We start from the raw sequence: 22,478 nt of genomic DNA, 5'->3' as shown, positions 1-22,478 counted from the left end.
ACATTGATAAAACTGAATCACTGGTTACCTTACTACAGTAAAAAGCCCATCAGAGATGATAAGAATCCATTGCTGAACCTGGACATAGCCTCGGCCGGGAAGTTGGATATCAGCGCCAGTGCAGTGAAGGACGTTGTCAAGAAATTGGGGGGAACATACGTAAACAGTGTCTCCCGCTCCACGGCTTGTGTAGTCAGCAATGCAGGTTGGTGTTTGGAAAGGTAGCTTTCTGGGGGGGGGTAGTTGTTGGCACCTCTACCTGTTGAATGCTACGAGCCCCGAGCTAGACCAAGAGAGGGCGCAGTTTTCCTAGCAACAGAGGTTCCTTCGATGAGAACTGCATTTAGCTGGTTCGCAAACGACCATGAAACACAAGCATTACGGTGGGAGTCACTCCCGGCAAAAAAACACTCCCTGCCGTCCGCCCCCAGTTGAACTGCACCCCCAAGCGGCAAAAAAAAAAAGAAGATTTTAGTAAGTTTTCCAAGCGGGTTGTTGCACGCATTCTGCGTGTACGAAAAAACCATACATTAAAGAACAAATTTGTCACACATACTTGGCAAGCTCAGCGTCAAACACCCTGTTGATCTCCGTTATAAATGCGCGCTTATGCGGTGACACATGCCCTCTTTTGTTCCACTTGGAGCGGACATGGCTCTTTCCAACCGATGAGGGGGTGCTTCTGCTCAAGGTGGGTAGGAGTGTTACAGAAATGCCAAGTACTTTTCACGGTTCCAGCTTTCAATTGTTGGCAACTGGCAAATATTTACAGACTTTGGGTATGATCCTGAGTAAATGGTGAGAAAAGTGTTGTATTTAGCACTGCATAGAAGTAGAAGTGAAAGCTGAATCTTTCAGCGTGCTTCATAATCAACCAGCTGGAACCCTGTTGTGGAGAAACACAAAGGGACCCCCCAGTTTGGTCCAACATTTCTTAACAGAAGCAATTATCCCCTCTATCTGCCTTGAGCAGAAGCGCCCCCTCATTGCGTTGAAAGAGCCATACTGGTAACTCAAGGTTGACCCCGCGGTTCTCTATAATGAGCTCATTATTTTTGGGTCAATGCACACTAAGCTCTGTGGTTGTCAGAACCTGGATGGTTCCTCTGGCTACAAACGCGCACAATAGAAATGCTTGGTTGCGACCTATACGCCGACTTTAAATTTTAATGTGCAAATTTTTGATTGGTGCAGCTATACTCCGTGCGGCCTATATTCCGAAAATTACGGAAAACACATAGGAACCTTTATTCAACTTTGATCTTTTTATTCAATATAAATTCATGCCATGCATTGTTAAACAATGAGTTATCTCTCCAATGTTTCGTCTCAACTCTGTTGCTTCCCCATCTTCATTCAAAGCCCCAAATCTTTGTTTGCACGCATGTCAGACCAGGGTAGCACACAATACTGTAGGTCACTTGGTCTGAAACTCTCCACCAAAAAAGTCAATCTCAGTTGTTGTTTTACCGATTTCAACCGTTTAAAAAATGAAATGAATCAACAAAAGCAGGAGATATCCAATTTAAAGAAAATATCCACAGATATCATGACAATTTCAAAACCTACAAGGCTGAGTCCCCAAAGGTGGTGTTTATCAACACTGACAAGTGATACCACTAATCCTTTAATCCTCTGATTATACTGCAAAAGCAGCCTTTTGTTCGAGATGCTTTCCCTCTTCCAACTCAGCTCTTTTGTTGTAAACAGCCATCGGAAATCTGAGCTGAAGTTGACCTGAATATCCACGAGTGTATTGTATTTCATATGCATAGTGTCAAACCCCGAGTTACAGCAAGGCTCAACCCCGAGTTGAAAAAGGAATTCCCCCAATGGTATGTGTTGCATTTCATAGTCATTCATGAACCAGTGAAGTGCTGTTCCCACCAAAGGAGCCTCCATTGGTAAGAAAATTGCGCCCTCTCTTGGTCCAGCTCAGCTTTCATAGTGATGTTAGTGTGATATCGGCCAGGTTACTTGACCCCACCCCCTCATAGTCCAAAACCCACAAGGCAGTTGTGCAAGATTTTTAGACCTAAAGAAACTGCAGACCTGCCACTTATGTGCGTGATATTTGAGACCCCTTGAATGCTAAAAGAGTGTGCCATTGATCTCCATGTTCTCAAATGGGCTTTCAGACCCAAGGCTATGTCCATGTGGCCGCATGGTTAGGGTTTGTAACTCCTGATTGCTGGGTAGGGGTCCCAATCCTGTGATCAGTTGCACTTCGTGACCTTGAGCAAGTCACTTTACCTTCACTTGCCCCTTTCCACCCAGGAGTATACATGTAAGTGTTTGCTTGTTAGGGAAGAGAGGGTTGTTTTGTGGTTGATAAATCTGAAATGGTTGCCCTGATGGTTGTATACACCTAAGGAGTTGAGAGAGTTTATTGGATTGCTTCTGGGCCCAGTGAGCAGGGATAATGTGTTAAATGCAGTAAGAGTCCTCCAATTACTTAATTGCACTATATAAATATACCATATTATTATTTTTATTATTTGCAATTGACAGGGTCTTCGAACCTTCAAGCAAAAGTGAAGTGAATTTTGACGTCACAAAACATTTGCAGTGGATTTCCCTTGAAATGTTTTCAGCTTTGGCAAAGTTGCAGTGTGTATATCTACTTGATCTGATATCATAAAAATGACATTCATGTTCACTTGTGTGCCAAGCGTGAACAGGCCCTCAGACAGAAAAGTCAGATGTGGCCTGACACTTCGAAGCACTCTCTGTAGGCGTCTTACTTATGGGTAATTCCAGAAATTAGGAGTTCATTTGTTTTTGTGTCCCTGTCACATTTGACATATGATTTTGTAAGTTCAGAACACATTTTCCAATTTCCAAGAGTAATCAATTAATGCAAATTACCTGCCAAACAAATAGTAATAGTTTGAAATCAATTCCAGTGATAGTTCCAAGTCAAATAACAAAGGTCAGATGTAACACGGACACAAATATGTCACACTTTTGGACCTCTGATATCTGGAATTACCCTTATCTGAAGCATCCTTTGGGATAAAATTCAAAGGGCGCCAAATATCCCGTTCATTATCATTTCTGTCCAAATCCAGTCTCTTTGTGGCTTGTTATCAGATTTACTGGTAGTCTCATCGGCAGTTTCACTGGAGAACCAAGATCCATTTCTTGGCATACAGATTATGCTGTGGCAAGCTGTAGACAGGTGATAACTTGTTTTCTACTCTAATTATGTTCTCAATGCAGAGGAGGTTGACAAAATGTCCTCCAAGATCAAATCGGCCAAGAAGTGCGGGGTGCACGTGGTTGCCCTGGACTTCCTGACGGAAATCGAGAAAGGGGGTGACGTGGTGCAGCTGATCCCCAAACATAGCATCGCCTCGTGGGGCTCAGACGTAAGTGCTCCCCGCCCCAGTTTGATTTCCACAGAAATTCTCAGGCTGATGTTGTTGAGTCTGGAGCCTCGTCTGTAACAAAGGTGCCACTAAGAAACAGATCCAGACAGTAGCAGCTGGCTTCCTCATTGAGACTGGCGCTCTAAAATTTGATGTGACCTTCATAGGTCCCCAGTATTGGATAGCTGATATTCAGACAGACAGAAAGTGACAAAAGTTTATTTCATCTCAGCCGAAGTACATATATGTGCTTGCACAGTTAGATTTCTGTTGTTTCATTAATGTTTTGAGCAACATCTTTCTTTGAAATAAGCATACTTGTTACAGCTATTAACTGCTTTACAATGCCATGAATGCCAGGATTTGTTGCAGTAAACTGTGTGCTTAAAAGACCTACAGCACAGTGTATCCGCTCCGAGTAGGAACAAAAGAGGTCATATTTTGAAATGAAATTGACAGTCATTTGGTCACACTCACCGCAAACGTACACAAGTTTATGTGCGTTTGACGCTGAGTACGTGCAAAAAATATAGTCTGGAATATACATGTATGCGGTCTTCATGTGCACGCCGAACGCGTGCAAGAACCCTGTTGGAAAACTTAGTACCATCTGTCTTTCTTTCGCTGGTGAGGGTGCACGGTTCAGGGCGGATAATGTAGTGATGTCAAGCTTTGTACACTTGAACCCCCCGGTACATATACATATAATAACAACAAACCATTGTCCACGAAACACAAAAGAGTTCTTACGAGGTAGAACTTTTCTAGTAGTCATGAAACACATCTCTCAATTTCTGTATTTGTTTTTCATAGTTAGCACTGCATTTTTACTGATGAGGAAAGTTAAGTACGACCGAGCTTTGCTGATGTCAGACTTACTGCTTTTCATGAGCCGTCAAGAGCCAAAAATCGTCCAAGATACCATGTAGAAACCAAACCTATCGCAGAGTGAGGGATTACACCCTTTCTCCACTGAATGCAGAATTGGCAAAAACTGGATGTTGCCATAGTGATGCTTCCATCACAAAATGAGAAAGCAGTACAAATAATGCCAACAGGCTTAATGTACATAGAGCGTGAGAGGTTTGTCGAAGGCTCCAAGCAAATTTATCATCTAGCCAAAAACAAGCCATCCTTCAGAAATATAACCTGGTTGATTCAGCAATCTTGATGATAGCATCCCCTCTTGGGGAGAACAGCTCTGTTGGAAATTGCTGTTTCCGTTTGTAATTGGCTTGCCTAAGTCCAGTGTGGTTGCACTGTTTTAGGGTAAACATTGACCCAGATGCATTTTATTTTAATTTTGAATATTTTTTGTACAAACCAAAGTTCATGTCAAGATTTCTTGTGTCATTTGAACTGTTTTTTGTTTATTCATTTATTTGTTTGGTTCACGTGTATTTGACATACACATATGTAAATGCCCGTAGAGGTTATGGGTTGATGTACATGTACTTGGGTTCAATCATAAATCAATTTTACGTGGAACCATCTGAAATCCATAGGCATGCCCCAACACCCAACTCAAAGCCTTGGACACCCTAATGTGCTTTGTGGGCTTTTGAAATTCACAGTGGTCTAGCCCAGCTTCACAGATTTTTTTAGCAGAAAATCTGTTTTAGAGGCCTATATATATTCGAAAAGGGTTTGGCTACTTGTCACTCATTTTGTTGAGATGGATGACAGTGGGCACCTTATGTTTGTATGCGTAGCTGGGAAGCCCAAAATCAGACAAGGAGCCAGGCTTTTTAACAAAAGACCGCACTCTGAACAAAAGACTTAGCTGCTGGGACTTGAAGAACATTTGTGTAGTTATCAAAAGCGGAGGTAAACCGTCCTTTTTTGAAACACTATACCACTATTTGTGGTATTCAATACCAAGGATTACAACCACAGACAAAAGCTCTCCGGCACTGCAGTGCTGAGCAATACAATACCACTGCACGCTAATCTAGCCCCATTGAAATAGATGCCAACAGCCAACTGCTCTAGTTTCGAGAACAAAAGAAAGTTACACAACACCGCACAATCTCGGCTCTCTTTACAAGGCAGCAGGTCTGGCTGAAATACGTGGGCGTCAATAGATGTTGCCTGTCAGATAAGAGTAGCCACCAGACAGTCATTCGGTGGGTGTAAACATCCAGTAAATGAAGCATTGAATTTTTGGGGAATTTTGAAAACGGAAAATCATGAAAAGAACCTGTATTTGTGCACGGCCATTTTAATTGAACCCAGCAGCAAGTGGTTAAAACTTTTTGTACTAAAGTATAGGAAATTGAATGTCTTTGTTGATGCTTGGTATGATCTCACATTATTAAATCTAATGCTTGTGCCGTTGCTTGTGTTTAATAGGCCGTGTGCTCTGAATGTTCATGCGCAGTTATTGCTCTTCTTGAATGCTTTCTAATGGAGTTATTTTGGGGATAAATAGCCAGGTTTTATGTTAGATTTTGTGCTTTATTTAAATCATTTTGATTACGGCATTTATACAAAAGTGTATTGTATGAGATCTTATGATCACTCTTTGTGAACACAAAGGGCATTTTGTTCATCATGAACTTGGCTTTCCAGTGGTGGTCAATGTGTTGTTGGGCAGTCTTATAATTGCAAGCAAAGCACCTCATGTGTGGCTAGGATATTACTGGCCCCACTTGTTAGGGTAAGCTACAGGCAGGAATTGGGCATTTTTGGAATGGGTTCTATTATTCATCTGACTGGGCAGCAATGATCATCGAGCACTTTGAAGTACCAGAGTTGTAACTCCATCTATGTCCTTCCTTCTTCATTGAATTATGTGATTACTGAACATTTGTAATCAGAGTTATTGGTGTGGTGGTTCCTCCCTCGCCTTCCACCTCTTTGGTTCGTTTTTGAATCCTGGCCTGGTCCACATGTGGATTGGGTTTTCAGTCCCTACCTGATGCCCAGGGTTTTACCCAGAATATTCCTCTGGGGTTTTCCTTCCACCTCTAAAACTGTAACTGCTTCTCATTGTCTCCTCTCTACAGGTTTCTTCAGGCTTGTGAGCTAGACTGTCTAGGGCACTTTTGAGGAATCCTTGGTGTCATTATCAGCAATGATTATGATAAAATAATAATTGCAGCTTCCAGTAACAATGTCTCTTGTGCATTTGTTTGAAGGTTGAAAAAAGGATTGGCAAAGACGAGACGGACAGCATGGCGTCTCTTCAGCAAGCCAGCTACAAGAGCTCAGGTATATGAACATGTATGACATGCGTCAGATGTTCAATTGAGTTAGCCCCTCATGTTAAGCATCCAATATGGTGTTGAGTATTTGATGCAATTGTGCATGTTACATGTAGTTATGCCAATGAAATCATTGTGGGAAAGAGGCACTCTGTTTGGGCCTACACATGTCTAGTTGAGCTGAAATTGTTTCCTCTTTTGTGGTTGTCTTTGCCGTACTTTCGCAGATCCAGGTTCTCCAAAACTAAAGAAATGGTCATTTCACAGGTCTGAATCACTCAGAGACACGTTTTCTGAGGAGGCCAGGTAAACCTGGTCAGCTGACCAAATATGGTCAGCTGACACTCACCAACCAATCAAATGCTCTTAGCTGATTTCTGCTAAAAATGAAGTCATAGTTACTAATATGACTCTTACTGGCTAGCATGCTGGGTTGTGGAAAAGTTGTATGATCAAACATCAGATGTTGTTTGGTAGCGGCGGGCTTCATCGAACAATGGACGACACTCGGACAAAGACAAAAAATCCCAGCATGGAGTGGTTCATCCAGTATCAGGTTGGAATGCCTCTGTCATTTTCTGTTTGGTGCTGAATTTATGTCAGCAGTCAGAGAATACCAAAACCATTCTTTTGTGTGAATGTGGACAGGCTTTGGACGGGCTGCCAACAAGAGCGCTGCCTCCGGCGGTGTCAAGAAGGTACAGTTGAAGGGCGGAGCAGCTGTTGATCCCGAGTCGGGTAAGTGAACTGGTTTTTGAAATGTAATTTGTGGCATGGGTAGTTGTGATATTTGGCTGTGATCTCATTGGTGTTTGAGATATTTCAAGTGTGCCCTCTGGTCAATCCATTATCATCCCCAGGCCCTTATCTGGTTTGAAATGTACTAGTTTAAAACTGAGCCATCAGAATGTTATTCCTTTTGATACCATTTTAGGTGAAGAATTAAAAATAATGTCAAAGAAATTCTTGTTTTCTAGCAATTTTGCCCTTCAGTTTTAAATTGTGTTTTTGAAAGAACCCTTTAGCTCTGGTTGTGTCTTGTGCATGCTCAAAGAAAATTAAAACAAATGTTTGGTGGCCCCGCCCCCAAGAGATCTCATTAACATAGAAAATGTGCATATCTGTGACGTACATTTGAGAAGACATCGTCGGGCATCGTACACATGTATTTTACGTTCGAACATTCCGCGGTCATGTAAATTGTGTGTGTCCAATATCCATGTTCCTCTTCATTCCAGACGTACCGAAAGGGTGCCAGACTATAATTGTGGGTTCTCAAATGTATGTCACACATAGTGCCATCATTTGCCAGAATGAAAACATTCATTTGAACGGTCAGTAGAATCATGGCGCTATTAAATACAAGGAGTAAGAACGAAGTCCCCACTGACCGTAATCTGATTAACCGCTGGTCAGCTCCATAGACAAAGTGCAGTGTTGATGACCCTGGACATTCTTTGTACACAATGATCACCACCACTGGGTTGCTGGTAACCCACAGCCTTGCCATGTTTCACTGCGGCATACTGGAGTAAATAAATGGTGGAAAAGATAGAGGAACAAGATGCACAGTTCTCCACAGTAGTCTTTAGGAGTCAGCGAGAGATCCCTGCAGATGCGCTCGAAAATTCGAATTGGCAGCAATTATTTGGTGAAAATTGGATGTTTGTAAAGTCAGTTATGATGTTTTGCGGTTCCAGCAGTAGAGAACTTGTACCCAAAATATGAACTGCGATATTTCTATTGTAATTTGTAATCCTAGTGGTTCCTTTGGTTAAAAGAAGGTTGAAACATGCTGCAAGAATAAATTTGACAATGTGGCCAGGTTTCATGCTAAGACAGTTGTGGACAATGACACCAAGGACAATGAGTCTTCCCATGTTTTTGTATGTTTTTTCATTTTCCTCTAGACTAGCAACATTCTTTCAGTTTTCTTGTCATGTATTTTTGGAGAATTTGTGTTTGTCAATAATTCTATTTATTGTTCAGAGAGATGTTTTGGGGATGTCAAGACATAACCAGGCTTTCATTATCATTGGAATATCAGAACAATCACTAAAATTATCAAAATTTAAGTCTCTGATGACAGTGGTTTCCTTCGCACGTTCCATGTTGAATGTGCGAAAGTTTACAGACACACGTGCGCAGCACCCATAATTCTTTGCATATGCAACTCCCAGCATTCCTTGTAGCCCGCAAACAGCGCGTAATTGGATTTGTCCTTGCAGTGCAGGAGGTGGCCATCATTGACCCTTTTGATCTCTGTATCCTGTGCTTACTCCTTGTGTTTAATAGCTCCATGGCAACATTAACCACAGCAAAGGGAATGTTACTCCACTGTTACATACGCTATCGTGTTACTGGCATACTAGTGAACAATCTTTTAAACAATTAACATTTTGTCCATGGAGGTCTTCATGGATCCAATAAAACCTTGCTCGCATGCAGTGGCTTAAATGTAACAATGTGGGGGAGGAAGTAGAAGTCCCTGCTTGGAGGCATCAGAAAGTTTATCCTTCCCTCAGGGTGACTCTCCAGTTGAAATTTTGAAATGTACAAGCTACATGTACAGTTGATTTTCAGTTCAGTGCCACCTTGAAGAAAAATGTGTGCATCCCTCGATGTTCCTCAGAAATTTCACTCCAGTTTATAGCATATTGCCTGTATGATTTGGCACTGGGCTGCTGGCTGAAAATTCCATTGAACCAATTGCATCAGACCCATTTCTGCAGCCAACCTCATCAGAGCTTTTCAACCTTGACTTGGCTGTATTTATAAATTGGTCCCTTTTTCTGCAGTCAACGATAGGCACCTGTCACAGCACTTTGGCACTCACAAGACTTGTCATTTGACCTAAACAGGTCATTGACAGGTAGAATGTGGATGCAAATCGATATGGTTCAGATGAGTGAGTCAGGCAATTGTTTTGGGTGTTGGACATTCAAGGAAATGGTACGGTACAATTTCTCCTTTTTTTTTTTACATTTCGCCCTCAAAATGTGAATTTTGCTACATACATGTGGGAAGTGAAATGGGACTCATCTTTTATTTTGAAGGGGATTGATATCACACATAATAGTCCTGTACTTGGTTGTGGGAAAAAAGACGAACACTGTACTTGCCAATTGATGAAGCGTTAAGAATACATTAAAGATTAACAGAGCAGCTGGGGTCAGTGCAGTATACTTTTTTTCTGAAATTAAGTTGACCGTACCCAGGTGTTCAGTGGAGTATGCCTACTTGGTGCTGAGCTTTGAATGTGATGACAGTGCCTGACCTTGGCCTTGTACATGTAGGTCTTGCCATGGATGCATTCATATAATTGACCTGTCGCTGTAAGTGAGTTAGCCACACGATCCCGTGGAATTTTGCATGTTGAGTGAGTTGTTTGACTCAGATCCTGCGCCTCCCATGTTCGTTCTGCATTATCATTGGGTCATATTTTACATTCTGTGTTGATGTACATGTAGTTCTACTGTGATAGGTCATTTTTTGCTGATAACCTACATGTACTTATTTCAGTTTGCTAATTCTACTGATTTGGGTATGAGTTGCCAATCTTAAATCTTCTTTCCTCTGCCTGTCGTTTTGTACAACTTTGTACTGGAGGAGAAAATGTTGAGGGGAGGTGCTGCCTCGAGCCGTTTTAGGGTTAACAGTGGAGTGAGAAATCAGCTTTACTGGTGTAGTTGATTTCAGCTTGTTGTTTTGGTATTTACCCTAAATTTCAATTTTTTGTTCACCTGTGTACAAAATTGTGGGAGCTTTTTTCATTTCTGCTTTTTGCTGGCTGTTTTCTGCTTTTTTTTATGTGGGGCCGCTGATACCCTTGGGTTTACATGTACATGAAGGCCTACTTTGTTATGCATGTACGTCTGTCTTCAGTTCTGTATTGTCCAAGAAGGATTACTGGGTGAACTGGGACTGGGGGAAAAAAAATGTATTTACATGTACCTCATTGTTGGACGCCTCACTTCAGTGATACACTGTGATGTCATAGACTAGTCCTTGCTTCTTTCACCTATTCCAGTGTGTGAAGTTGGTAATAGTACACTTTGTAAATTCTAGTGGGAGCAAAAGGTGACAGCCGTTAGGAAGATGTGATATTTTGTCAGTGGTTGAAATTCATGTCTTATTGTCATGCCTCTGTCTTGAATACTGTCTGTTCATTGGCCCAGAATGATCACACGACAGGGCGATATATCCACATATCACACTCACTGTGAGACATCTCATTCTGTCAATAGCACGTGCACGCACACGTGTATGAGGCAGGTGAGCTTCGGGAAGTTTGAGAGCGACCATTGTCGCTCATTTAGTCAGTTTTGTGTGGTACCCATGATACATTTTGTGCATAGGTTACCAGGGTATTCGTTCAATGGTCAGGCTCGTACTGGTATAACAGACTTGTTCCCGTCCCCACAGCATATATGATGTTTTGTAGGATATGATGTTTTGAACACCCTTGGGCATGCATAGCTCCCCGCGGCAGGTGTTAAAAATGTCATATCCCACATCACAGCAGTTAACAATTGTTGATTATTATTCTTATTAATAATCATTCCTTGGAATGACACTAAGGATTCCTTAAAAGTGCCGTAGGCACGGTAGCTTGGAAGCCTAAGAAATCTGTAGAGGGGAGAGAGTGAGAAGCAGTGACAGGTTTAGAAGTGGGAGGAATACCTCAGAGGAACATGCAGGGTAAAACCCACGGAATCAGGTAGGGACTGACAACCAAATCCACATGTAGACTGAGCTGGGATTAGAACCAACACCGCAGAGGTGGAAGGTGAGGAAAGAACCACTTTGTCAAACTGACACCCTGAGTTTAAATTTCATCTCTTCAGATAAGTTTGTTATAAATTTGTTGTGCACTGAGCTTGAAGACACCTGCAAGTCTCCTCCAAAAATTTTGTAATACATAAAGATATTGCTTTTATGCAAGACACATGCAACCAGAACACATCTGATGAGGCGAGTCCGCCCACGCCATACAACTGACTGTTGCAGTAGACCGAGACACCCATTACCCTCAGGATAGGAAAGTATTGCAAAGAATTTGAGATAGAGGCATATTTATTGCAAATGAATTTTATTGGTAGAAACTTTGACACTTCCTACTAAGTACTCGTTGCCTGTGCAAACCTTACGGTACTGTAAGAGAACCTCCAAAGTCACCCGGGCAATATTCACTTCATTTCCTTAGGATGGGTCTTAGTTATTGTCTCCTTAAAATCTGCATGAGATGTGATGATATTAATCCTGGCTGTGCGCGGTTGATGTTTCCTCTTCCACTTGTCTTGTGTAAATAGCTGACAAAGTAAAGGTTTGATTGCTGCAATTGGCCATAATGAAAAGTCATGATGACAGTGGTTTTATACATATAACCTAATAATTATTCATGAATTCAAATGAAATCAGTGCAACAAATAAAATAGCATGACTGCAGACGAAGAAAGAGAGAGAGAGAGGGGAAAAAAAGAGACTGATGCTGAACACCGTCATGACAGATTGGCTTATAAAACTTTTGTTTTTTCTTTAATAGAATTCCAGAAACATTTCTATGAGCAGCTAGTTGTTGAATTCTGTCCATCAAGTGTCAGTGAAAAGCTATGGTATATGCATTTCCTGTTTTGAAGCTGCCTGACAGAACAGCGTGTCATCAAACCTGTGGTGATGAGTTTAAATATTTATTTTGTGTCTCACTTTTCTCTGTGTAGGATTTTTTCCTGGTATTTCCTCCCACAGACACGAACTATTCTGGATTCCTCTTCACAGAAAAAGGTGCTGATAGCACCCGCTCCCCCAAAAAAGATTTTTAAAGTATTTGTTGTGACTAACAATTTCTTAAACATGGTATAGTTGGTGCTTAGAAATTGCACAGTATTCTTTCTGAATTGCCGTGAAGTCATTTTTACGTAGTAAACATACAGATTATAATTGTCTCTATCAAGAATTTATGAAATTGCCTCATTTGTTTAATGAATGTCTTCATTTTTATACTTAATGCACATTGATAACCAGTTGTACCAGGAGTGATTTATGCAACACCAAGAGTGATGTTTTTCTCCTCAAAAATGCAAAGCTTGTAAAAAGATTATTTTTCCCGCCTTGAAGACTGAAATCCCCTGTTGCAGGTAAGCTGTCAGTAGCTGTGCAAAAACATGCATTCAATTTCCAGGAGAGGATTACTGAGATTGCCCAGGAGAGTTGGTTAGCGAGTGGGAGTGTGTTTGGTTCCTTTTAAAATGTCAGAGCGTCAGCGGCAAATCTCCTGGCAAATCTCCCTTGTTTCATGTTGTTTTGCTCCACTTTTAATTCTTTGACAGTTGGTGCAATTAGAGATTTGGTGCATGCAGTTCGTCTTGATGTTGTTACCATGTTTTGGGCCAGGTAGTGTGGAAAATTTAGGAAAGCTGTAGAGCAGACAGCTTTGCTTTCCTGGGTTTATATTGTATTTTTGTATTGATTTTTTTTTGGAGAAAAAAGTGTTGTAGTTGGACTAGCAGTTGCATACGTTGGGGATTACAATCATGTATGATGTACACTTTTACATTTTGTTTAGGGACTAGTAATGTAGTTGTTGATGGAGTTGTTGATGTTAGATCTATGTTAGAACAATCGTATTGCAGCATTTTTATCCGTTCAAGTTTTGAGATCCCATTGTAATATTTTACTATTACAGTGAGTAGACTTGGGATTTTCTTTGCCAAAATTAAAAAAAATTTGTGGCCTGTGAAGGGTCAAAAATCAGATCTGACATGGAATGACTCAAAATACATGTGAACAAAGCCTTTGGCGCATTAAACCTGAAAAGCCACAGATGTACAAGATTAGAGCAGGGACGGCTGAGATCTTTGGTCTTTCCTAAATGTGTAAAATATAGGCACTGGGGATCTGGTCTGTTTTCATATATAGCTCTGTTTCTGTTGCACAATATATATGCAAGCTTCTGTGCTTTGTGTGCTTTTGAAGCTTGTTGTTAATTCTCTGCCCTCCACTTTTTCGCTCGGTCATGTTAGTTCAATGAGTGGACAAATGTGTTTCAGACGAGCATTTTGACTCAAGATCAGTTTCTTTTGGTGATGAGTTGAGAGTGTACAGGATCTGGCAGAGGCTTTGTGTGTTGTTGGCATTTGCTGCTGCTGTATTTGTGCTCACCAGATACATGGCAGGTATTGTGATTGAGAAGTAGAGAGGCCAACACCCAAAGCTGACAACAGACATACGTGTAGGCTGGAGTACATTAGGAACAGGCATCATTGGAAGGCCACCCAGCAGGGGACGTTGCCATCATGTTTACAAAACCAGGCAACTTCTGATCTCTAGAACAGGATAGCTGACCTGAAAAAAACCATAGCCGTGGCTGACCGTGCTAAGAAAACTTCTCTTGAGTAATTCAAGACCAAAAGTGGCCTTCTTGTAGGTGAATAATCTTCATGTAGGATGTCAGAGTCTCCAAAGGATGGTCTCACTTGCCTCTTGTGAAGAACGACCCAAAGGAGACCTTTAAGATGGTGCTAATACAATCAATCCCACCCTTCTGTGCTGATTGTATTCACAAAAGAGACAGCTGAAATTTGTTTTTGGTCCTTGAAGAGCTGGCCTGGAAAAGAAGACGGTTCTTTTCAGCTTCGTTCATCATTTATCACCAACTCTACATAGTTGTGGGTCCGACCAAAGAGCTCGGCAACTCCTTAAAATTGCTAGAGCTGCTCCTGTGACCGTGTCCCACAAAGACGTTGCAAGACAGCACCGGGAGACAACATCTAAGAAGGGCTACAATCTGTCTGCAAAGGCAGAAGTTGTAATGTGTCAGAGACTTTGATTGGAGTATCGATTCTACCATTTTTATCATTGATCATTCAATCACTCTACAATTTGAAGACAAAGTATGGATTTTGACAGAAATCTTTATATTATGTTGTACTGGTATATCCATGGTTTTCTTACCCCCTTTGACCCCAAGTCTACAGAGTTTTTGATTTTGAGAAATATATTTGAAAACTGGTTGCGGTGAATTTGTGTTCAGTTCTCATAAAAAATACAATTTCAGGGAAATACGTATCGTATATGGCAGCATGGATCATCCTCATTGGGCCTGTTGTATTGTCTACCACATATGTATGTTGGTACAAGAGCAAAGTCCACTTTTACAGATATTTTAAATGTCTCAAACAAGATACTGTATTTGAACCTGTTATCGTTTTTTGGCAACCCTAGGCTGTTGTTTTGCCATACGGGGTATGAATTATGATCACAAATGATTTGTACTGAAGGTTTCTTTGCACAGAAATCCAATTTCTCAGTTCATTGTTTGTCAGCCTTTTGGCAGGACAAATAAAATACATGTAGAGTGATTCTTTAGTGCCTGTGGAAAAAAATTGGTTTAACAATAGAAAAATAAAGCGGATGCATCCAAGACATGCCATGTACATGCACTCGGCTGTCCCTATGACCACAACGAATACCTTGCAATATAAGGGCACATAATGTGTGTTATTAAAGAGAAGCTATTGTCTGTTTTTCCTGTCTGCTCTTTGATTTCTTTCCAAATAAGTCCACCCAAATTTGATTAAAAAAAATTCAGTTTAGGGCAAAATTAGGTTAGATAGCATTGAGTGTTATTTTATTAAATTTGGACCGAGGACTTTGGCCTGGACAATGTAAGTCACGGTTTTCTTGAGCTCATTTCAATTAATTTTTGTCTCAATGTGTGCTCTCTTACATGTACATGTACTTTTAAAAAGAAAACAATGGTAACCATTCCTAGGTCTCATTGTTTAAAAAAAGCCCAATTTATATGAATATTATGTTATGGAGTGATATTAACTGAACAAATTGAAATCAATTTACATTTCTATATATGGTTCAGATTTTCCTAGAAATCTTATAAATTGTTACAATGTAGGTAAGTGGTCAAAGGGTTGTGCTTTCATGTACATGTATGCTTAGTACAATATGAGGGGAAAAATTGGAATTTTATTTTTCCGTTCTGCACTGATTTCAGACGTCTCATAAATGGATCGTAAGTGGCTGAAACATCTGAGCCTGCCGTTATATATTTTTGAGCTCAGACAGTCATTAACGCAGCATGACCCCGGTATCATGGTCTGTGATTGGTTGATGTGCTTTTGAAGGGGGCAGGCCATCCAATTCCACGTAGGGCATTTGTTGGAGCAGGAGAGACGGCATTCAAATGGGCTTATAAAATTGCAGATATCAAAATGCAGTGGAAATGGAGTCTAAAGTATGTACGTGCATGTAAAAGGGCTGATCCCCCGCCCCAAGGATTCAACACCAACACATTTTTAGAAAAAAATAAGTAAAAGATGATTCTTTTGGTGTATGTCATTCCCTTCCTCCCAAAATCATGTGAAGAACCCCCACATCATGTATCCCTGAAAGCCTCATCCCTCAGAAAGGCCATTTAAAGTAACAAGAAAAACCTATTAATTTTTTTTCCCCTTAATTTTAAAAAACAAGTTTGGCCCTCATACCCGAAAATTTGGTTCTGGGTCCATCCTTGCACTGTGGCAAAATGGTAAATCAGCCTAGTTGCTGTGTACGTTGACCAATTTATCGTCCCTGAATTAGCCATGCAGATATTATGTGAAGCAGGCAAACTTCCATGGGGGGGGCAATGGGATGACCATGTGTGCGGGAAAACTGAGCACTGTACATGCATGAACTTTCCATCCCAAGTGGTAATTGATCACTTGGGCACATGATAGTCCGAGGCCTTTAGAGAATTATTATTGGACAGGGGAAGTCAAAAGTGTGCTTCGGTAATCTGAGACATAGGCTGATGAGTACTGCTTCAGATGGCTATGAATTAGGAGCAATCATTAGTTGTTGGAGTTGTCATTTCAATGGTAGTCGATGTTCATTGAGACGACATGTTTTTAACCTCTCTGAAAACGAAATGACTGTTGCTAAGGAGACCTCATCAAAAATTACGATATATCATTCCTGTTTTGAATGACATACATCTGCTGACTATAGAGACACAAGTATGAAATTAATGGGCTTTCTTGTGATGCAGAGTTTGAAATTATTGAAAAAATACTTTGGATAGAAATAAAATGGACAAGCTCAAGAGTACAATCTTTATTTGTTTCTGCCAAACAAATTTAAGGTTTTTTTAATGCTGCTTGTCCACTTCAGCCCGTCTGTAGAAATTTGAAATGTGCATGATGAAATCAAGTTCATTTTGATTCCTAATGCAAAATGGCATGATCCACTTTTTTGGCATCCACATTTTCAAACTCTTTTTATTGACCAACTAAAAGGCACAGAAACATGTAGGTCCTTAATTTTAAAAAACAAAATTGCTGTCTCTATCCTCATTCTCCCATCATAGCAACCTACTTTTGTTTTGGTATTAAGAGTCTGTAATCGCAAATTATGATGATTGAAGGCACCGGCCATCAATCAGAGAATGACCTCCCTGCAGGCTCATTGCATTGGCATTTATCGCTCTCAACTGACATAACTTCAATTGTGTGTGACATGCTTTATTGGTTGCAGGGAGCTTTATTTCTTGTGGAATAAACATTAGTTTTGTCATCAAGTACATGTACACTAGAATCAATCCGATCTAATCTTTTAACAGCCCCTCTCCAAGATTCCGCTGTATCCAGACCAGACTGCAGCACTCCACCCCATTCTAAAAAAATATATCGTATCATTTATTCTCATATCTACACAAACCTAATAGTCCTGGGCACAGTTTGTTCTATTTTTAGTGTGTAGGTCACAACACAGCAGAACTACATGTACATTGTGGGTATACATGTACATGTACATGTACATGTACATATGTTTGTACATGTACCAACAGTATGTACATGTATTTAATAGTAAATTATGCTGTTGGGAGTTGTGTGAAACAAGTTACATGTGATACTGTCACACCGTTAGCAACACCTTTTATTCAAAGAATTTCTGGAAAAGGGTTCAGCAACTTTTTTCTCTGAGAGCTGGAAGCGTTTATTCTAATTACATTTTAAATGCAAAGAAATAGTCCTGTTGAAGTAGGACTGGTGTGAGTGAAACAGTTTTTGATTTGTTTAATGGAAAGGATTAAGAGTATTTGAGGGAAAAGTAAAACGTAGGGGTTGCATCCTTGGTACATTTCCAGTGAGGTGATTTAGCAAAGAATTTTTTGTTAGAAATTCCATTATGTCCTTACAGTTCCTGTAAATGAATACCTCTTTTGAAATGGTGTCAACACAGTTAACCAGTTTTTATGCCATATATCCCCAAGAAATTCTTGTGGCTTTGATTAACCCTAACAGTCCCAAATCTTCCGATTTCAATATGCTTTAACATACTCCCTAGGGGGTTATTAATGTAGATAAAAACCGAGTTGAACCCATTTTATGTCAAATACTCATTTCTCTTCCCCCAATTCTCTGAAATACATGTATGCTGAGTACATGTACATCCAACGACTCTTACTTCAAGAAACTGAAGATAGCCATCCATATATTGTACTGCATGTAGTGTTTCTGCAATCTAAGGAACAAAAAAAGTGAACTTGAAAAGGAAGAGTCTGAAACAACAGTGTTGAAAGTTAATCATTGTGAGGTTCCCATAGTTACATCTGTACTTGGCATTCTGCTTTAAGTGGGTGTTACATTGCATGATGACGTGAGGGAAGATGTCTGCAATCAGCATGCCTATTATCATGTGATACCGTCTCCTGCCACTTCATGTAATTTATACAGTTCGGAGCTATACACTATCCAGTGACCAGCTTTCAAACTCGTAACTCTATCTGTTGATGTTTAGGCAGTAAACATCTTCACGCCCTTTCCCTTGGGAGAAAGTGTCCTTTTGTTGATTAAGGTCTTGAATACCCACAGACTTCAAGTGTGTTCATACATGTATTTCTTCCTGAGCATGCACAGTACAGAATGTGCAAATTGAGTGAATGTAATTGTCAAGAGGAACACTTGATGAATTGATGTAGTCACCTGAGGAGCTCTTGATTTGTCACAATTGACATGTCTTCTGGGTTTATTCAGACAGGGGTAAAGCTACTCAGGAGCAATTTTGCAGCAGGTGGCTTTTGTAATTGTCTATAGAGGCTGGCCCTCCTGTCCTGAATACACAACTATCTTCTGTTTGTGTTGGATGGAGCACGTGCTGGGGAATCCTTTTTCAAGGCCTTGAATTCTTGTGAGTTACAAAGAAGTACTAGGGATTTTGACTGATTCTGCACAGCAGCAAAATGTTTGGTTTAACTACAAGGCATCAATTTGCCTTGCATGGGAGGGATGGTTGAATCGCTAATAATAATAATAATAATTCCGATTTATATTGCGCACGTATCCACCCTGCTGGGTGCTCAAGATGCATCATCATCATTATCTCTGCCCATTGGGCTCACAACAACTGAACATTCCAGAAACCATCTCAGCTCCCTGAGAAGAATACTAGCTGATGCTGCCCTATCAGGCGTACACGGCTATCATAACCAAATCTGCCCTCACAGGTACCCATTTACTCCTGGGTGGAGAGAGGCACATAGGGGTAAAGTGACTTGCCCAAGATCACAACATGCTGCCACCAGCTGGATTCGAACCCCTGACCCTATGATCAGAAGTTACAAACCCTAACCACTAGGCCACATGTCCCCAGTCGCTAAGGGTAAGGCCAGTCAAACAAGCTTGTTGGCACTTTTTATTGCAATCCAGTTAGATGTTTCTCCCATCCCAAAACAAAAGCAGGTTTAGCACAGTGGCTATCCCACTATCTTAGGACGAGTGTGAATTCAGGAGTGATGATTACAAAACTGTCCAGTAATCCAGAGCGTGTGCCAGACTGCCAGTCTGGGCCTTGCCTCACTTTATTTTTTCAGGTAAAAATCTGTCAGTTGTTTGGCACATGATCCCTCATTTTAGACCTTAACACACACTTTTAGACATGCACAATTACCAATGAGTGTACTATTAGAATGTAGCCTTACAAACCAACGTGGTTTCATTGATTGTGGGCTGATTGTGGGCATTTGATCTGCAGGGGCTTTGCCTTGGTATACTATACCTTGTAGCTACTGGTAGTTTGTCAGCTTCCAAAACCTTGGGAGCTGAAATCCTCAAATAGTTGTTACAGTTGTATACATAGAAAGAAATATTTTATTTGGAAGCAGCTGCAAGAGTTTGTGAACTTTCAATTTCAGTTGAAAATAATCGTGCGTACGAACGTGTACCTTGTATGCAAATGTATAGATCATATGTGAATGCGATAGAACTTGGATGTGCCATGTAAGTGGGTTGAGTACATACATGTACATGTAGACGATTCGTGGGCTTGAAGCAGCTGGCTTGCGACTCATGATTTTCTCTCATCAATCTGGAATGCTGTGGGAATGGCTATGTTTGCCCGGGCAGGGTTGCGATAACCTATTTGTTTGGCCATGAGGTCTCAAGCACAGACGGGAAGAGGAAGAATTTTAAAATTTGCAACTGAAAGTTCTTGTAGAATGAGCATTTATGAAGCATTAGAAAAAAAAAATTATGTGTTACACATAATGGCTTCATGCATATTTAGGAATTATTTTGGTTCCTTTATAATTGCTGTTAGAACTTGTGCAGGTCATTTTATCATCACTGGTAGTTTTGAGTTATTGCCAAACCAGTTTCCAGACACATTCAGTGTAACTTTAAGCTGAAGTTCGCATAATTATTTGTACTTCTCCAGTTTGCTTGACCAGTATTATTTCTGTCAGTGAGATTCTAAAACATCTTCCTCTCTAGACAGAGCGTAGTTGCAGTGTTTTGGCATCACCACTCATACTAATCTTTTTCACCCATCTTCAGTTTTCTGCAGCTTAATTGCAGAATGAACCATACATAGTGTAAATACTGAGTGCTCCACTAAAATAGATTGTCCGTAGTTAAATCGAGCAGAAAACACAGTTAAAGTGCAGTCCAGTTTAATTTCCTCCTCAGTCTGAAGCATTACAGGGGCCAACGTGTTCATGCTTGGTTGGCCAAGCAAGGCAAACAGTTTGGCCCACTGACCAGTGAAATATTTAATGATAATAGGGACCTCGAAGCCAAACTACGGAAACTGATCATCCTTAGCATAATCCTGGTCATATTGGAGCCTGCTAGAGGTACACTTATATTGCTAAACGTGGGGTTTTCTATGTACTTGATTCAAACAGAACATTGAAGTGTGAATTTCCTGAAGTAAATAAAAGCCAAGGGCTGTTGAGTGTTAGAATGAAAGACCTTGGGTTGGCTTCTTTAAAAGTTATCCACTTCTTGTCAGTACTTCTCTGTTGGTTTGTTGTTTTTTCCCATTGGAAGGACCTTTATTTTTGTTGTGAAACCTATTGAGTTTTAATTTGAAATTTTTATTCAAAGTTTTGCATGCATGTAGCTCTCTTTAGAAAAGTTAAGTTCTAAGACATCAACACTAGACTGTCTCCAAACATGACCCCCTGTCTGCATTATCAGGAGCAAATTCTGTATAGTTTCTGAGTTACTCGTTAAGCTGGAAACATTTTTATTTCCACTAGTTTTCTGGCACCTGTGTCGATAAACTAAGGCTTGGAAAAAAATACTGGTGTGTGCAGTATAATCTCTAAGTGGGTGTTTTGACATTTTCAATGTTTTCATACATGTACCCATACATTCAGCTTCAGAATTTGAGGTTAATCTTGTAAAAAAAGGGGGAGGGTATATTTGTGACCGCGCTGCAAAAAAGGGTAATAAGTCATGCAATTCCAAAATATGTCATGGCCTGTTCTATTTGGAGAGGGCAAAATGTCTTTAAAAATGTGATTTTGTGTTTTTTCCTCTATTAGCTTGTATAACATTTATGTTTTCAGAATTTGTGACTACAAACATGGATACTGATGAATAAAGATGAAAAATTGACCATTCAGTAGGAAATCCTACATAGCATTGTGTTTCCAAGTGCTACACTTACTGAGGTTTTTCTCAAAAAGTGCTTTTATTGAATCCGAAAATGTGGATATACAAATGTCTAAATATCTCTGGAACACACTACAGGGGTCATTCATAAATCAAATTGTAGCTTTTGATGTACTCAATCCAGCCATATCAAAAACTGATAACCTGAATCTGGCGACTTATTACCCATTTTTCTAGAGCCGGTCACATTTGTAAAGAATGGTCAGAGTACATGTACCGGTACATGTAGACTAGGTACATGTAGGTAGTTCCATGCAGTGCAGGGAACATACAGTAATGTGGAGTGTGTAGGAACATGTATTAGGCTGGTGCCACTGCCTAATATTCTCACTGTTATAAACAACAGCTTGTCATGTGCAGCATTTCATCAAAAAGGAAAAAAATGTTCTCTTTTTTTGGGCTAGTATACATGTAGATAAATGTACAGTATATGTATATGTGACTTACTGTACATGTACTCAAGTTCTCATGAAGTTGTGAGAGCTAAAGAAGTGCACGAGACAAAAATAGGAAATGCACGTGCAATTTGTCATATCCGTGTCTGTTTTACACTGTGTCAGCTATTTTGCGAAATGAGTTTCTCCAAACAATGGCCGACATGCCATCTGCATGTGTTGTTTCAATGCGCACACCTGTCCACTGTGCAAACTGTTCAAGCCGACACAAGACTTCACCAGTGACAATTGGAAATGAAGAGCTTTGTATGTGCCTGTTGTTCTGACAGCCTACTTGTACTTTACTCTCTTCAGCACAAACAAAAACAAAAACCCCTCCAGAATACTCCATGTCTACATGTACAATCCTCAGGGTTTTCATTAATACATGGCGTAATGACCACTTGAGTATGGCCTTGAGTAGTGCTGAAATCTTTTCATCCAAATACTGGATTCTGGATGAGTAGTCAGTGTACCCAGCTTTATTGACTGGCTACCCTCATAAAGAGTCAA

At 40.4% G+C, this 22,478-nt stretch overlaps 1 protein-coding gene across 2 annotated transcripts in view; it reads left to right on the top strand.

The window, feature by feature from the left end:
• The window catches only part of parp1 (poly(ADP-ribose) polymerase 1), a 68,088-nt gene that overhangs the window by 10,792 nt on the left and 34,818 nt on the right, over positions 1 to 22,478 (top strand). For both annotated transcript variants that reach the window (XM_022234840.2, XM_022234839.2), the window contains exons 9-12: positions 39 to 205; positions 3,223 to 3,371; positions 6,512 to 6,584; positions 7,226 to 7,315. In XM_022234840.2, the coding sequence (XP_022090532.2) occupies positions 39 to 205; positions 3,223 to 3,371; positions 6,512 to 6,584; positions 7,226 to 7,315 (479 nt within the window). The remainder of the gene's footprint in view (positions 1 to 38; positions 206 to 3,222; positions 3,372 to 6,511; positions 6,585 to 7,225; positions 7,316 to 22,478) is intronic.

Source organism: Acanthaster planci, linkage group LG01 (assembly GCF_054643075.1).
Source record: "Acanthaster planci isolate LZ-2023a linkage group LG01, COTS_SCS, whole genome shotgun sequence".
NCBI classification, from domain to species: domain Eukaryota; kingdom Metazoa; phylum Echinodermata; class Asteroidea; order Valvatida; family Acanthasteridae; genus Acanthaster; species Acanthaster planci.
This window is presented reverse-complemented; position numbering and strand designations above follow the sequence as displayed.